Here is an 18,702-nt window from a genome sequence, read left to right as displayed (position 1 = left end):
TGTTGTAATTGTGAGAAATAACAAAGGCATGATAGCAGGACTTAAAAAATACCATAGCCAAAGAACGAGTCTGATTTCTGTAGTGCAGTAAGCTCGTAAGTGAATTTTTTCTTTCATTTTGATTTCTGTTATGCAACCTGGGAAACAGTAAGAATTAATAAGTAAAATAGCATTAAATAAAATAAATAAGTAAAATGGCATTAATTAAATCAGGGTGGTGCTGGCATAAGGACAGACAGATCAATAAAATCGAACAGACAGTGCAGAAACCGACCCTGGTAAAATAACTTAATATAGAATAAGGCAGGCATCATAAACCAGGGTATAAGGGGCCGGGGAAGAAGATTTATTTAACAACGGTACTGGAGCTACCGGTTAGCTACCTGGAAAAAAAATAAATTGTGATCCTCACCTCTTGGAATACATGTGCCAAAATTAATTCCATATGGATGAAAAATTTAGGAGCATTAAGACAAAAAGCCTAGAAAAAGTCATGGTAAATGCTTCTGATTTCAGGATGGGGAATATTTTTTAAAAAGTAGTAGAAATTACAATGAAAAAGATCAAAAGATTAAAACCATAAATATTAAATTTCACAAAAATAAAAAACATTACCATCAACAAAAAACGAATGGGAAAAAGTCAGCAACAAACATAACCAAGGATTAAGATCATCACTACACAAACAGTACAAACAAATACACCAGGGAGAAAACACAGTGATTTGTTTATAAATAAAAAATTGCTTTGGTTCACTAACAATTAAAAAAAAAAATTTACCTTATCAAATTATAAAAATTAGTAATACTCAAGGATGACAAATCTAAGCTGTGTACTCTGATTTCTGGGCAAAGAGCTGGCTGGTGGGTTTTTGCAAAGCAACTTGTTAATCTGCATCAGTAATCTTCCATTTTCATAGTCTTTGACCCAGTGGTTGCCTTCTGAAAATCTAAGGAAATATTCGCCCATGTGGACAAAGACTCCTGCCTAGTTTAATCAAGAATATTACTTATAGGAGCTCCTGGCTGGCTCAGCTGGCAGAGCAGGCAACTCTTGATCATGGGGTCATGAGTTCAAGCCCTATGCTGGGTGTAGAGATTACCTGAATGAACTTTAAAAAAAAAAAATTTTTTTTTAATTTAAAAAATTACTTGTAATCAATACCAAAGACAACTTAAATGTCCAAATGACCATTAGGGAGATGGTCAGGAAAGTGTCATAAAGCCACAAGACAAAATATTACAGAAATATAAAAATTATATCCATAAAGTATCTATACTAACATGGAAAGTATTTAATTCTAGCTTTAAAAAGCAATTTATGAAGTTTTATATAAAGTATAATAATTATTTTAAGATAAAAACGCATAGAAAAGCCTGGGAGAAAATGTGTCAAAACATTCACAGTGGTTTCCTGTGAGTGGGAGTAATATGGCTAGTTTGTCTTTTCATACTTTTCTGTGTGTTGCAAATTTCCTACAGTGACCAGGTATTATGAATAAACTTTGGTAATCACAAGAATATGGCCAACAAAACAGCATTTTAAGGGATAATCAAGCACAGATTGCTCCACCACATATAAACACATACACATAAATACATATAATTTATTTGTATTTCCACCACTAATTTACTGCCATGTAACTTGGGCCTTTATATGCACATTTAATTTAGTAATTCGAAAAAATAACTGGAGTTTTATAGCTCTGGTCTATTAGCATTTTATTTGTCTTATGAGATCACCACTGAAGACTACCTAGAAGCTATTTTACTTCAGGGCTCAGTTGGTTACCAAAGATGTATCGGTTGCTTTCTAGAACATCTAGAGCACATACTGCCCGACAGTGTGAAGGACAAGAGCCTGGCACAGGTGTCGATCCTCAAGAGACCAGACCATCTCAGCTCACTAACGACCGAGGAAAACGGCAGAGAAGGCAGGACCGCGTGGTGCCAGGAACACCTGTCACAACGTGGACGCTGGGTTATGAAGGAACAGAGACTGGCCAAGTCCTCTGAAACACGGACTGGAAAGGAAACAGAAATGATGCAAAATAAAAATAGTAAGTACAAAACTGAAAATGGCCAGAAAAAAAAAAAGCAGAACTCCGAATGACAAGGCCATTCGATCACTGGTTTAAACAAAGGGAGCCTACAAAGCCTAGTGTAGGTAGGAAGGAGAAGAGCAGCGGAATCAGGAGATGCAGCCAATGAATCCAACTGGCTACTCTGGCTACTAGTTTTTAATTTCTGCAGCCCTGCCAACAGAGTAACATTCGCGAAGATGCCAGCACTTATTAAAAACAATATGTGAGGAAATGTTTGTTTTCTTAATATTTAACCAACAGGTTTTGCTATGTTTTTGTGTTCTGAAAAATAAAAAAGGCTAAGGCATATACACAAAAACACACCACACACATTTTATCCTATTTTAAGCATCAATGTGTTTGAAACAGAACTTGAGAGTTGATTTAGGTGTTACAAATAAACTTGGGACCATAACACTGATGAGCACAGAAATCCAACATTCTACAGAAAACAGGAGGAGGCTCTGCCCAAAATCTAGTTCTCGCTTCTGCAAAGACACACGCTCGAGAACTTCAGGAGGCTTTTAAGGATGAACTTTCAAAGGGAAGTCTGCAGATCTGGTCTGCACTTTTCAGCATCTGAACACGGCAGTGACACGTGTTCCATGCACGTGACACCTAAACACCCGCACTAGGGGCCAAAGTTTTCGAGTCCCAGTGTTGGCTCAGAGCTGCTCAAACATGGCACCACCTTGACAAATTTGGGGTATTTCGACGTCCCACCTGCACTATTACTTACCATTTTCTTTAAATCAACGCATTTTTTTAAAAACAGAAATACCTACTTGAGGCTTGTCCTAAGCAAAAGAGAAATCACTAGTTTCCTGTACTACTTGGGTTCTGAATACATATTAGAAGACATGCTTAATGCTTAAATACTGAAATAAAAGTGCGTCTCTACACCATCTACAAACATGGAACATGCCATTAAGCGGTGAGATGGGATGGCCCTTTAGAAAATCCAACCCAATTTCAATTTCTGTAACAAAGTAAACCTTGAAATTGTTCAAAAAGGTTTAAATCCAAAGCTTTTATTGTCAGGCAACATAAAAAGTCCAAATCTAAAAATGTCTGATCACTAAAACTCTCGAGTGCTTGGTTTACTGCACAGACATCATATGCCACAAAAAGCCAACACTTCTAATAACCTCCTGTGAATGAGCAGTGAGCTCGCTTTGTTTTACTTGTTTCACGGGATCGCCTTAAACGAAGCCAGTCTATAAATCCGCACTCACACTGACCCCCAACACCTTATCACCTGTTTTCATCTCATGCCACTTGCACGCTTACGTGGTCCTTCTACAATACCTGGGTCTGCTCTCCCACGGACCTACTCACTACCTACTTACTACCCCGCTTTTGCCTTCTTAACCCTTTCCCTTCTTTGTTCCTCTTGCTTCATACAGCAAGTGCCCAGTAAATGCTTGTGGAACTGACCAGAACCAATGCAATCCAAATCTTATGGCCTCAACAAATGGTGTATTTGTATCACACAAAAAGAGACTTTTATTTTAAGGTTTGTATATCTGCTTAAAGGTGTGGAATTTGCCAAGCATTTCTAAACACTCGGGACAACGGACAGTGATCAGAAAGTAACACCATGGTGGTTTTTCTTGTAGCTACTGCAGAGCCTCAAACACATACAGCTCAGGATAAGCTTAAAGAGTATGATCTAAAGATATTTCAATTTTATAAATTAGCCTTTAATAAATTGTACACAGTATTTACTTAATAAAAAAAAAGTTTATATTTTTCAAAGACATAGTTATTTCATGGTCAGCCCCATCCTCAAAGACTCACATGAAAATATAACATTTAAAATAGGAAAAGAGGAGTAAGTCAAATGACAGGAAGAAAAGTCGATTTACAGCATTTGATTTACTTCTGGACTCTCTTTCTGGCTTTTGAACCTTGAAGAGAAAAAACAAAGAAATTCCAATCATTAACTTACAAAAGCTAAAGAAGAAAAATATAAGGATTTCCATATATATTTATTTGTATTTAAAAATCTAATTAACTATGATGATTGGTAGAGATAAAATTCACACACAAAGGTAAGGGTTAATAGCCTGAAAATCTTTGGAAATTGTGTCAATTTTTTAATATGTCAAAAAATATGCTAACATCTACCTTTCAGTCTTAAGTCACAACAGAACTCTACCAAAGGTGAAAAACACATCCAATTTACAAGGGCACTGAAATATTTCTCCCCCAAATTTTTATTTGCAATTTAAAACAGTAAGTCCTAATGTAACCTATAGCAACAAGACAGGCATTCATTTCTGGGAGGAAAGTGATGAAGTAATGCATATTTCTGAGAAGCAAGGAATAAAATGTGTTGCTTTTTAAAGCCTGTTACCTATACTCTTTAGGCAGGACAGCACTGGGCCATTCCAAGACATGAAGTCTTTCCACTAGGAGTTAAAGAGACCCCAACTGAGTAGCCTTCTAAAGGAACATCACACCTGATCCTGGTCTAAGTACCTTACGACAGTTTCTATCCAAGTACTCCTGAGTTGGAATAAATCAGTGCTTCTTCACTGGGGACAGAGCTCTGAATGGGGATTCCACACGGGAATTCTACCTCACCAGGGAGACTGTTCCGACCCAGCACCCCCACTTGACCTCAAGGCAAGCACAGCAGTCGGAAGAGTATGTGTAAGCCTGATCACGGCTACCCGCGCTGGCAAACAGTGTGCCTTCCCACCGCCTCATGACTCCCTTGGTCAGGAAAAGAGCAACAGTACCAGGGTGAGGTCGCCCATAATTAATCAATGAATGCACTAAACAACGGATCAATACTTCTTTCCTGAAACGTACAAAACATTCTTTGAATCTAGGACAAAATACTTACCGTACATCTAATAATAAATTCTAAAGGTTTCCTGTTTACAGACTTAGTTACATTGTGGAAGATCAGTTTAAAAATTAGTGTTTTTATATTTTTCCAAGTTCCAGTTTTTATTTAATTGCCATATACTTCAATTAAAGCAAACTTAAAATTTACATGGATATTTTTTTTCCTGCCATTGATATGCATAGCCTATACTATGGTTTAAACTTTTGAGCTTTTTTTTCAATTTTTGTGATAGATAAAAATATATCCCAAGGTAGACTTCTAATTTTTTATTTCAAGAATTTTGAAATTAATTTTGCACAGAAAAAAACTAGGAATGTTGTGGTGGCCTAAGATGGGGTGTAGTAGGGTATCACAAATTCCAGATCAGTAATCAGTACTATAATACATCTTCCTTTCAATAAAATTTGAAATCTATCGTCACATTACAAAGGACACTTAACAATAGCTATCACTATGTTCAAGGAGTATTATTCTCATTAACATCCTAATTTGTCATTTTACTCTTAAATAACACTGCTGCTTATACCTTGCAATCTAGATTTAAAATGTTTCACTGCAACTAAAAACACTACCTGGAATTTATTATATAATCAGGATTCTACAATGTGGAGTCTTTGCTGCAGGTATCAATTCAGTATTTTCTCTAATAATTCTAACTGTGGCAGAAAAAATATTTTTCCTCTTCTCGTGTTATGAAAATGTACCCATTTCATAAATGTAAAATGTACCCATTTCAAAAATGTAAAAGACTAATGTGTAAAATTTAAAATCTGAAAAAGGAAAAGTATAAGTCTGGATGCTCTTGTATAATTTTATTAATGCAAAAATTTAGAACAAGTGGGAAGTGTCTTTGTAGTGTGCCCTTAAAAAGATCCCTTTTTTGACCGGATCATAGATCTTCGAGAGGTAACTGTCAATTCTGCTTCCCTCAGATTTCTCAAGAATGGACCAAAATTCAAGATTGTTCAAATATAACATTAACAAGAGAAGGCTGTGGATTACTGTCCATTTTATGAATGGGAGGGACAAAGCAGCTAGCCATAAATATCATGGCTACATTAACTAATTTTTAGTACAATTCTGAAGTACTGGGACAGTTCTGAAATGCCAGAATATGCATGGTTTTTAAGGCTTATCATTTTGTGGGGGAAAAAATTACTTGCAGCAAATAACCAAATTTTCTCAATTGGTAAAAATTATGCCTTGCATAAAAATAAAAGGATTAGAGGCCTCTGTTCTTCTTGAAAACCACCCCGTCACCCCCTCTCTTTCTTTGAGAAAACCTACACAATACACATTTTGAAAGCTTTCAGAATGTGTTCTTACACAATAGACCCCCAACTAGTCAAAATGAGTTTAGGTGTATCAAGAAAATTATACGCGTTTTTAAAATGGTCTAAATAGATATTAAAGGAAAGTTGCTCCCATTTTGCCAGGCACAGCATTCTGAAAGATCACACAGTGAGAAAAATCTCTTACCATATTGTAAACCATAAATTGTGTTTGAAAATAAAATTGTTAATGAAGAAACTGACATTTCTAAAGCTGCTGCTGTTAGAGGTAACCATTCTTGAAACACGTTTATGACACAAAATCTTAAAGCTCTAGAACACAGAAGTCACTGAATTGTATTATACATTTCCTTAAAACAAAATTCAAACATAATAATGTGCCTCCTCCTTCAAGTTACTTTAAAATGATGAATACAAATATAAATTTCATGAACACTGGCCTTTTTTTTTTCCCCCAGAAGCAGTAACATTTTACCATCTCAGGTAATATTTCTCTCATTTACGAATATTTAGACAGTAAAATACTTTAACTAGCCCTGAACTTTAGGAGAAAGGAAAAATTATAATAAGAAGAGAAACAGCATTTAAGTAGAGCAATTTGGAGTTTATATGAATAAGGGAGAATTCAATTATTCTCTATCTTCTTTTTGTTTAAATTGAAACAAAAAATCTGGATTGTTCTCCTTAAATATGCAATGGGGTCCACACTCTTCTTTTGTTATTAATAAATAAAATGGAAATACTAATATATTTTTTCCCCGTAAAAACCAGCAATGTAAGGACCTTAAATTAAAATTTTAAGTATAAAAAGCATTTTTTCATAATTATAGTCCAGTTTTAAAATCACTGATGTATCAAAACAAATAACTGATGCTCACTAAAGCAAAGTTCAGGTAACAAATGACCTTCAGGCATCAAAAGAAGCATGAGTCTTCTCCATGCACAGCTGTAAATTCACTCTGATCTAAATGGGTATCAACCTTACTACCACAATGTGGGCTTTTTGCTGAAATAAAACTGCCCTTTTTAAAATATAAGGGATTTTTTTTTAAGTAAGAATATTGCTCTATCTTTACAAATGCTCCTTAATTTTGCTCCCACTCACTGTCATAGCTGCTGCTGCTAGCCTCTGGCTGAGACAGGCTTCCATGCACTGCTCCTCGGGACTCCTCACTTCCTAGTAACAAAACGGACAAGAAGGGAGGCGGGAGAACCGTGGGGCTCGGGAAATGGCTGCAGGAGAGAAAAAGGAACTTCTTCAAAACCTTCAGCCTCCCGGGGAAAGTTCGATCCTCCCTCTCTAGATACCCCCAGGATTCTCTGCGGTGAATTCATATAAACCTAAGGATGTTCTAGTCATACTATACAAGAAAGACAACACTAACAGAATTGAGTGCAGAAGATTCTCTTTGAAAGTCAAATGTTAGTCTTCCACAAACATGCACAGGTGACACGATCAAAGGAAAGGGAAAATACCTTCCTAGCCTGATTCAACAGGGCACTTGGGCTTTAATGAAACTTTTACCAAAAATGAGCCGTCTCTATTACAAAGTGGGAAATGTTTCATAAATAAACAAAAAGGCAGCGAGATAGAAAAGAAATCTGGAAAAAGAAAAACATGGTACTGCAGCCCGCACCGAATCTCTTCATTACGCCAAAGAAATAATTTCCTAGGAAACCTGGCAACTGTTTTCCCTTTTCTGAGCCACCCAAAAGTGCACCTACACGTCCCGCACTGGCCATCTCCTAAGAGGAGCACACACACGGCAGGAAGCCCAGCCCCAGCCCCGCTGTGGCCTTCGCAGATGTGGCCCTACTGATGTCAATGCCACCTCGGCTCCGTACTGTAAGAGGCTTCACCACCAGTTTACGAGCCATCTCATAAATTACTTTATACTCTGCTTTTTACTTCAAGGGCTTGGAAAAGTGATGATTGAGGCTTTAATTCCTTGAGTCCCAACTTGCTGAGAGAAAAGAAGAGGTTGCAGACTCAGTGGGGAGCACTGGGGTGGCTCAGGCCAGTAGAACCGGCAGCTACATAAGCCCAGATACTACTCGCCTGATCCGAACCTTCCCTCAGATCCTGTCAAGTGGATCAATGTGCAGAAACGGAGAGACGGCAGCCTGAGAGGTTAAGAGCTCCGGCTCTGCCATTTAAGGGCTCTGTGTCTTGGGCTCCCTCAATGCAAGATCAGAGTAGCTCCCCACCCCAACTTTGTGATTACTGTGAATAGTAAACAGTGCAATGTATGTACAAAGAACATGTGATGATACTATAAAATAGAAGATTTTCTTGTAGGATATTTTATTATAAAATCAAAATGTTATGACTATAAGCTAACCTCTTACTTAGTAGAAGGAAATGTAATGTGTGTTTATATATGGAAAAAGCTAATAGGCAAGACTGTTCAGCTTACGGGTTTTTGTGGCCTCTTCTGTCTGTGTACTGGAGCAGTCCATATCTTCGACACTGGATTTGGTGCTCTCCTCAATTCCTTTCTTGCGCTTGTTACACAGAGATTTTTTAAAAGAGAAAGAGAGATACGGGCTGATGGTCAGATACTAGTATATTTGCAAATCTGTCAAGGGGTGGGTATAACAAAACATACCGTCAGAATACACACGACCACAGTGCGGTAGTTACCTTAGGGGAAGGGACTGTGGATGAAGAAAATGGGATAAAGAGAGTCTTCAACTGTACAGTTAGTCTGAACATCAGCTTGTTCGTTACAATCACCTCAAACTTTTTTCCCTTCTTATAGTTCATCATGGACAGCCTAACCAGCAGAACTGATGATACAGAAACTCTCTTTTAAAAGCAAACCATGTAACAAACTTGGTTTCACCGCTCAGGCCAATGACACTCACTCTCCCCATTTTACAATGTGTGTGGCATATGCGGGGGGAGGCGTGGTAATCCACTTGATAGTGGGAAAATATACACCTTGTCCATATAGTGTATCACTGGTTATACCCTATCAATCAGTGGTAAAATTCTACACATGAATCAATAAAGACAAACTTCCAATAAATGTCTTCGTTGGGTATACTTCTCATTAAAAGTTTAAGGGGGGGGGGGGGGACACCTTCCTGTAAAGGAAGAGTCTTAAAAGTACACAGCTCTCCTAAAATCTCAAAAACAGGTTGGGTTTTCCACCATCCCCTCAAGCTTTTCCAACTTTCTATTTATTTTTCTAGTGAAGGGCTACTTAGGAGTTAATGCTTATAGTCTGTCACCAGCCAGCCTTCCCAAGCGTTCGTTCAGTTTCTTTTCATTATTTTCTACCACTACGACATTTTCTAACTAATTCAGTCCTGTGTGAAGTTTTTAAATTACTCAACACATCTACATGTAGGAATGACTACGGAAGAACTCAGTAATAACTTTACAACTTTGCATTTCTCCTATTATAGCTTTATCCCACATAGTCTCAAATTTAAATGTGTTAAAATCCAAATGATAACTCAAAGCTTCCCTGGGTTGCCCAGATTTCATTTAGGAAATCCTCTCATCTGTCCCAAATTTCAGATTCACAATGCACCAGAAAGTCCTCGCTTCTATTTCTAACAATTGATATTAAGTTGAACTTCATCTGCGACTCTCCCTTGCTTCAGGCCATTCTGCACACTGCCTGCTGACCGCGCACCACTCTCCTGCCTGATGGCAACCGCGGATTCTGTTCCACAGAGAGCTGCAAGGAAAAGCTCCACTCTACTCAAACCGCATTACCTTAAAACCCCCAAATGGTCAGAACTGTTATTATCTACATATTACAAATAATCCCACTGTTTCAAAATATGCTTAAGGTGGCTGTGGAAAGACCAGAACTCCGAGATCCCCGCCATGCTCCTTAAGAAAACGCTTCACCCAGACAAAAATAACTTGACTAACCCTTAAGAAACCTTCAAAGGCATTCATTTAGCAGATTTGTATATGGAGGTATTGCCTCTCAATAGCTGTTCGGAGTGGCTGTAACTTCATATAACTGATGAGAGAAGGGGAGAGTGCCTTACATCTTTCTTTTCCAAAGTGTTGCTTCATGATTACCATCTAGACCCTGCTGGGCTGAACAGATTGGTTCGATAATTACATACAATAACTGCAGTGGGCAGGTAACCCTCAGCTGGCACAGGGCAGCTCCCCTGTGAGAACTTCCATATGCAAACTGCACTGATGGAGTGCATTAGGTACATCTTTCCTGCCGGTGCACAGGCCTGATTAACGCCAGCCAAGACTCCAAGGTTAGCATGTCAGCAGATTTGTGATGCATTAGGCAGGAATAAACACAGACACTTTTGTTCATTCGGACCAAAATTAAGGAGGACTATTTCACTACTATATTGCTTTCCATACAGGAAAGAATGCATTTTCCGATTTTAAGGAGGCAGATTTTTAAATGCTTATTATAAAGGGAGCTCTCCAATACATTCTACCTAAGAACCTAGTGCATTCATCTTGTTCTCAAGCTTATTTAATAAAAAAGAGCTATCTTAATCTCCATGCAAGTAAATTACATAGGAATGAAAATCAGCCAGTATTCAACCAACCAAAACAACAACAACAACAACAACAACAAAACACCTGTATTTTAAGCATCCATGCAATAGGTAAAGCACTGAATTTCATTAGACCACACTCCAGCTGGGTATCTCCTGCCCAACTTTTCTAAGAATGTATTTAGTTTTGACAAAAGGGGCCCATGTCTATAGGAAAAGACCAGTTTAAAAAAACAAAACAAAACAAAAAAACCCTTCATGTTTAAAAGCATCTAAGTGTGCTACTGATTCTATAAGGCAATGAGTAAAATTCCAAACAATCCACTGGCAGGTTCTTTCTCCTGATTATCTCCTAATGTTTCATTTTGTTATTTGTCAACATCTTGGGCTTCAGATCGTGCATATTTTGGTTCTTTCTTAACAGAAAACGGCTTCAGAAAAGGACTACGTGAATCTGACTCTGTCATGTTCCACACCAGGTCCCACAAAGTGCCTCTACATTTATAAATGAAATCAAAACATTATACGACACACCAGAATGACTTATAAACTTACAATAGAGTTTTCTTTTAATTCAGCACAGCTAAAATATCTGCAGAAAATGAGGTTTATTTCAAAGGGTATTAGCGTATGTATTACACATTGTATTTCTGAAGTGTTCAGATATGCTAGGCTAAAATTTAGTTAATTAGCAGCTTCTCACTTCCAGCTTAGAAACAGGAAGACAAATCAGCTAGATGCATTTGGACTGATAATTTACTAATAGTCTAAACACTGACTAGAGACCACTTAGAGACTTAAAGCTGTTTTAACAGGACAAAGAATAAAAATCTTGTGAAGCAAAAACCAAAGACCCATTCATTCTTTGCTTCCCAGGTCACACATCAAAAGATCACCTCTAGATGCTTTCAACAGCCTCTAAGAAAAGCCAATCAGATCCACGGCTATATCAAAGGTGAGTAGTATTTAGGACTGTTGTTGGTTTTTAACTCTTTATTTAAAAAATCACAAATGTTTATTATAGAAACTTTGAGTATACAGCCTAAAATTTCTAAATGTTTGGTACTGTACGTGTGTCAATGAACAGAGAACTCTAAATACAATTACTTAGAGACTGACTGCACCAGTTTGTCTTATTTATTTACTTAAGGCCACCTGAAGTCACCGTGCAAACAGTACATACTTTATAAACTAATAGCATTATTTACTTCAGTTCCTACATTCATTAATAGCAACCAAAAAACCATTATTTGTTACTCGACAGTAACTAAAAAAGCACAGAACACATATCTTCTATGAAAGCAGAGCAGACACGTGTGTTACACGGTACTAACAAAACCAGTGGAGCTAGTTAGAATTCACAATGGAGGCAGAAAACGCCGAGGCTGGAGACAGCAGGAGCCTAAGAGAACCGGCTCAGTGTTTCTCAGCTGCGGTGGGAGAGACCAGGACTCAGAGTCCTCCGCTCCTGCCCCAGGGGCCATCTCAGCCCGATGCCGCCCCCTTACAGTTCCTGGCGGCTGTGCTCTCACGGTAGTGCCTCGCTTCCGAAAGAGGGAGAGTCCACAGAGCAGAGCCTCGTCCGCACTCTTGCTTCCCAATTCTGCACGGGCTCCCAGCCGGCAGGGAGACAGCTCCTCCTCTGTGCAGCTCCCATGGGGCCTAACATGGTAGTTTACACAGAAATACCTACGGGGCTGCAGCTGCCGAGCAACCATTCGACTAGTGTTGTAACAATGAAGAGATGACTTCCTATTTCGCACCAAGCCTTCTACAGCCTGTGTGACGTTTAAGTGCACATGACGTCATTACAGATATATTTTGAGAAAAAGCAGGAAAAGGTCAGACATAATCAGAAAAAGGAGAAATGAAAAGATGGGAAGCGGGTCAGGAAGTGAGTTTCTTAAAAAGAAGAGCAGATTAATTTGGAGAATAATCTAAAAATATTCTGCTAGAATGCATTAAAGTGATTTATTATTTTAAATGAGTTCTAGTGATAAAGGCTGTAACAAGAATCATGACTATTACAACTTCCTTCCGCAGTGACACAGGCCTTCACGTTGCCAGGGCAGAGAACCCACCACATATTTACTAAGCACCTACTGTGTGCCTGGCAAGGTCACGGGCTGCATTCTCAAGCTGAAAAATACATGCTTAAAAAACAGATTCAAGCAAAAGAGTAATCTTAGTTTTTATCAAAATATTAAACACACACACGTCAAGTTTCTACACTGTTAAGTCCTGGAAGAAATCACTTCAGGCTTCTGCAAATCACCATACGGAAGCGTCCAAGGGAAGCCCACGTCCACGAACGCCATGTGGTGCAGCATCGATGCACCGTAAATGGAGCCCATGCGGGACTTCGTTTTATCTGCAGTTGCTGTTGCTATTTGCTTACGTTCAGATGTCCTGTCAACAGTGTAGCTCGTCTACTCCGGAGGTAGGGAAGCAAGCACAACTCGTGAATTCCGCTGACTGTTAACAGGTCTGGGCAAAGGGTTTAGCCAAAGACAATGTTTCCACATGTAACTAACAAAGTTTGGAACACGTTGTTCTTCACTGGTTCAAGTTCTCCACTCCTAAGATACCACGAGGAATGAAGAATTTACTGTTGTTATCCGACAATGAATTAATGCTAGCACGTGTACAAAAGTGAACTGCCAGGGGACTGTAATGTGGGAGACGGTCTATGAGGAGCTGAGAAGGTGACAGTACAAACACGCGCGGTCTTTTGTGGGGGAAGGGCATAGATTCCAGTGGCCCCGATGTCACACCCACAAACAAGCTAAACTGTGTGTAAAAATAAGGGACATCTGGGGGCTAGTATTTCAACCTCTGCCTCACCTAAACTCTGAAGAAATGAACACAAAATAACAAGTAATATTTCAGCAGCAACAGTGACAGAGCCTCTCACCATTACCATTGGGAACTGGTGGCCAAGAAGAGTCAGACACTGCTAGAAAGCAACATGGGGCTCCTACGCACCCCTGAACCATACTGGGGAAAAGAACATGAGCAAACACCATTCAGAAATTTTTCACCACTGACCTTCAATTTACAGAATGTAAACAGGAAGCTTGAAAAGAAAGACTGGACGAGCCCCTGGAAAAGACCTTCCCTATGCCCACACCGTCCCTCTGCGAAACCAGAACCTGTGATTCCATTTCTTCCCTGGAGCAGAAGCCTGGAGAAAGAGGGCCAAATAACCACAATCATTCAAGACTAATTATTTTCAGCAATAAACAATGATTTACCAAAATAGATTACAAAAGAGAAAATGAGTAAAGCATAGCTAAGAGAAGAATCCCCAACGGGGTTTCTCTTACTTTGGGTTTAGATTTTACCAAATTTTGGCATCGTCTGGCCAGGAAGGAAATGCAGCAGGTACTGAGGAAAGACACGTAATCTGACCTGCAGTACCAGTTGAGCCATGGCTCTCCAGATCCTCCCAGAGTATGAACTACAGGCAAGGAAAGTCCCTTAGCAATGCCAAACCCTCAAACCCAATCTCTGAAGAAAAACAAAACAGTTTCATCAAATGGCAAACCCAAGGATTCACAAATACAATAATCTGTTAAGCCCACGTAAAGCATACAATAGTATTCAATATTAATACAATCCAGAGAAGAAGCATGCCAACAAAGTCAGAATCCTTGGGGACAAAAAGAGAAGATGAAATAAATGGTCATAGCATGCAAAAGACAGCTGAAGATTCCACTCTGAAAGAAAACACAATAGCCCCAAAAGAAGAAAATCTTATAACACGCACTGGAGGCTTAAAAAAAAAAAAAGAAAAAGAAAAAGATTTTAAAAACTGAGTAAATGAGAAATGACAATTTAAAAAAGAAAATGAAGAGGTTACAAGGAAACTGCACAGCCAATAAATAGAATAATAATCAATACAGAACTCATAAATATATTAGAAACATCAAAAAACAGCAGACAGAGCTGACGACCAAATGACATGAAGGGAAGTTCTGTGGTAATTACAGATAATACAAAAGAATTAAGCACTTACAAGAAAATAGCCATGGAAGATGCGTATGATCTTTACACAGCCAGGGACAACTGCAAACATGACTGAGATACATGAAAGACCACCTAAATAAACAGCCAGGTGTACCATATTCATGGACAGAAAAGAATATTGTGAAGATGCCAATTCTTCCCAAATTGATAGAGTCAATACAATCTCCATCAAAATCCCAGAACTATTTGTATAGAAATTAATAGGCTGAGTCTGATATTTATATGGAAAGCTGAAGGGCCAAGAATAGCTAAGACAAAAAGAAGAACAGGGGCACCTGGGTGGCTCAGTGGGTTAAGCCTCTGCCTTCAACTCAGGTCATGATCCCAGGGTCCTCAGCAGGGAGCCTGCTTCCTCCTCTCTTTCTGCCTGCCCCTCTCTCTACTTGTGATCTCTGTCAAATAAATAAATAAAATATTAAAAAAAAAAAAAAAAAAGGGAAGAATAAAGTTGGAGGACTTACACCATCATCATGGTATCATTATGAAGCCAGTAGTTCAAAAAGTGCAGCTTGGCAAAAAAGATAAGTGGGCCAGTGGCACAGAACAGAGGTTCTAAAAGCAGACCCAAACACATATGGTTACCTGAAAGTCTGCTACCTGTTGTGGGGACATTACAGACTTTTTAATAAATGGTTCAAATCAACTGGTTATCCATAGGAGGTAAATAAACATAGACTTATACCATGCACAAAATCAGCTGCTGTGAAATTACAGACTTGAATACAAAAGATAATATTTCTTGATAATAACAGAATATCTTTACGATCTTGGTAGACAAAATTTTCCCAAGATAGAATACAAAATACTAACCATAAACAAGACTGATAAATCAGGCTTCACTAAATCAAAGAACTTTCTGTTCATCAAGAGATATTACCACATTAACAGAATGAAAAGATAAACTACCAACTGTAAAAAAATATATATATGTATAATACACAGATTATATATATACAAAGTAGTCAAGTCTGGCAAATCAAAAGAGAACTGACAACCTCCCCCTTTTTAATGAACAAAAGAATTGAAATGCACCTTACAGAGAAAGGGCGATGGAGACGGGGAGGCATATGAAAAGGTATTCAAAATCAATATTATAAAGGAGATTAAATTAAAACCACAAAGAAACACAAGTGCACATCTATCAAAATGGATAAAATTAAATATAATGCAACATCTAGTGTTGACAAGCAATGAACCTCTCATAAGCTGGTGGTGAGAGCATCAAGTAGGACAGCTGCTGGGAGAAACTGCTTGCAGCACCTACGAAAGCTACACATAAGTAAGCCCTCTACCCCAGTACTTCTGTCACGGATATAGCCCACCTGAAATAAATACATGCAGTTCCCAAAAGAAATTAAAAGAATGTTCTTAACCAGCACTACGACAATGTCAGAAACCAGAACCAGTATAAACATCCACCAACAGAAGAGATAAAGGAATTATGCCATACTCACATAATGGAGTGCCATACTAAACAGTAACAAGACATAGAAAACTTCTGTTGCACACAACAGCATGGAAATTCAGACATATAATGAATAAAAACCAGACCCAATAGAAGTACACATTGTATGGTGCTACCACTATGAATTTTCTTTAAATGGCAAAATTAATTTACAGTGTTGTAAGTTAAAACACTAGTTATTCTTAATGAAGGGATAAGACCAAGAGGGGGCCTGAGAGAGGCTTCTGGGGCTCTTGATCTGGGGGATGTTTAAATGTGTACGCTCACTTTGTAAAGTTCAAACTGCACACTTATTTGTACATTTTTCTTACATATGTCATAATCTTACTTAAAAATATAGAGAAAAGGGACACCTGGGTGGCTTGGTCAGATGAGCATCTGCCTTTGGCTCAGGTCATGATTGTGGGGGCCTGGGATCAAGTCCCACATCAAGCTTCTTGCTTAGCAGGGAGCCTGCTTCCCCCCTCTGCCTGCTGCTCCCCCCGCTTAAGCTTTCTCTCTCTCTCTGACAAATAAATAAAATCTTTCAAAATATATATATACATAGAGGAAAAAAGACACCTGACAAAATCCAGCCAAATAAAACAAGCTTTAAAATAGAGAGCTCAAGCGTGCTAACCAAGTTAGATTTTCACCAAATTCGTAAGGTTTATCTGGAGCTATCTAAGTGAAACTACCGGCTGCATGGGGTGCCGTCTCCTCAAGAGACAGGAAGCTGTCCACCAGAGCAGCTGCGGGCCACTGGTTGGCAAGGGAAGGCCTTTACTATTACTTGTCTCTTTGTACCATGTTCCAGGCTGAGTGCCAGCAGGGATTTATTTAATGGTTAATCATTTTTCAGAGAAACTCTAGGAAGGCCAACTAGCATAATATAACTTAAAAGAACTAAAAAATGTGGGAGTGGAAAGAAGGGTATGTGCGAGTCATTCATAGGAAACAACAGTATATACTGTCTGAAAATAAAAAATGCAAATCGCAGGGCCACACTCCAGACCTACTCAATGAATCTCCAGGGATGAGACTCGAGAAATTCTAATGAACAGCCCTTTTTGTTGGCTTGGGCAAGCAACTTAATCAAAACCTTACAAGAAAATAGCTAATGGAGGTATTAATGTCCTTTTAACTTGCTGAGTTCTTTCCAGTAAATTAAGCTGTTCTTAACCCAGATGGGACAGGGAGGAATTCTTTAAGGATGGAACTACATGCTATTGATCTTTATAGCCCCAGGGACCTAGCCTAGACCAGGTACATAAATTAGACCTTTATATTGTTGAATGTTGGTTTAAGAGTACACACTGAATCCAATAACTGCTGGAACTAGACTGCCCAATTCTAATGCAAGTGTTCAGTTCTAATCAACAATGAAAATCTTTGGCTATGTACTTCCCAAGGGTAGACTGATACTTAGTTTTTTTCTACTTCAGCCTTATGTCATCCCAAGATCCTGTGCTTTAAATAAAACTCTTGGGCTACTGAGGCTGAAAATATTCTCAAGTTGTAAATTCGTAGTTCACTCTAGTTCCCAAATTTACTGTACCATAAGCAAGCATGGCTATTTAAAAATGGATAGAAACCTTGTTTCAGTCCACTGCTAATTAATTCTCATAGGTTTTCACCATAATGGACAACACTCAGAAACATAAAGAGAAATAATTATTGAACTGATTAAAACTATCCCTCCTTTCTGAAAGAGATTTGAGTGTCATAAATACAAAGAACATGTACTTAGAAAGTTTTAAGAAATCATAACAAAAGGAAAGGAGAATATATGCTAATTATAAAGATTAATACAATTTCTGATTAAGCATCATAATGAACGGAGCTTCCTAGCAACCAGAGCAAAAAACGACATCTTGATTATTTTCCCCTTGTTTAAAAAAAAAAGAGAGAGAGAGAGAGGAAATACTAACTTATCAAAGGAAAAGCTTTTCCTTGCAGAGAGCCCCTGACTTCTCAGTTGGTGGAGCTCTGCTTTTACCTGCTTTAAATGTGGAGTATTTACAATTTATTCGAAGAAAATGTTCTGGGGCTTTTGGAAAAAAAAAAAAAAAGAAGAAGAAAAAAAAGAAACAAACAAACAAACAAAATCTTAAAAATGAAAACTGGCCTGGTCCAACTCTTCCACATTAAAATGCAAGACAAAAGGCCACCAAATTACCAACTCACCACCAGTTACATAACCATCAAGCAGCTTCATGATCTTACCTGATCTTAACTTTTATCAACTTTTTTTTAATACAAAGAATAGCCCTGTGTCAGCTATGGGGGGAGGGCAGTAAACTAATAAAGGAAATTTAATAGTTCACTTGTTATTTATTTTTCCCCCTCTAAATAAAGCTTTATACACATAGGGGATGATCCAGCAGGAAATTTTCAGCCTTCTGAACTACCCAAGGACACAGGAGAATTGTAAGGTCACAGATGTTAGCTCTGCAGCAGACTGACCTATTCAGCTATAAAGTCAGCCAAGCTGCAG

General features: G+C 38.3%; 1 protein-coding gene across 3 annotated transcripts in view; it reads right to left on the bottom strand.

Annotated features, from left to right (window-relative positions):
- Nucleotides 1–3,565: 3,565 nt before the first annotated feature.
- The window catches only part of VRK1 (VRK serine/threonine kinase 1), a 74,940-nt gene continuing 59,803 nt past the window's right edge, over nt 3,566–18,702 (bottom strand). For all 3 annotated transcript variants that reach the window (XM_059183066.1, XM_059183065.1, XM_059183067.1), the window contains 2 exons: nt 8,653–8,740; nt 3,566–3,993 (listed from right to left, as the gene is read on the bottom strand). In XM_059183066.1, coding sequence (XP_059039049.1) covers nt 3,962–3,993; nt 8,653–8,740 — 120 coding nt within the window. In that variant the 3' untranslated portion in view covers nt 3,566–3,961. The remainder of the gene's footprint in view (nt 3,994–8,652; nt 8,741–18,702) is intronic.

This window comes from Mustela lutreola, chromosome 7 (genome assembly GCF_030435805.1).
Source record: "Mustela lutreola isolate mMusLut2 chromosome 7, mMusLut2.pri, whole genome shotgun sequence".
Taxonomy (NCBI): Eukaryota; Metazoa; Chordata; class Mammalia; order Carnivora; family Mustelidae; genus Mustela; species Mustela lutreola.
Note: the sequence above shows the minus strand (reverse complement) of the source record. Positions and strands in the feature narration are given on the sequence as shown.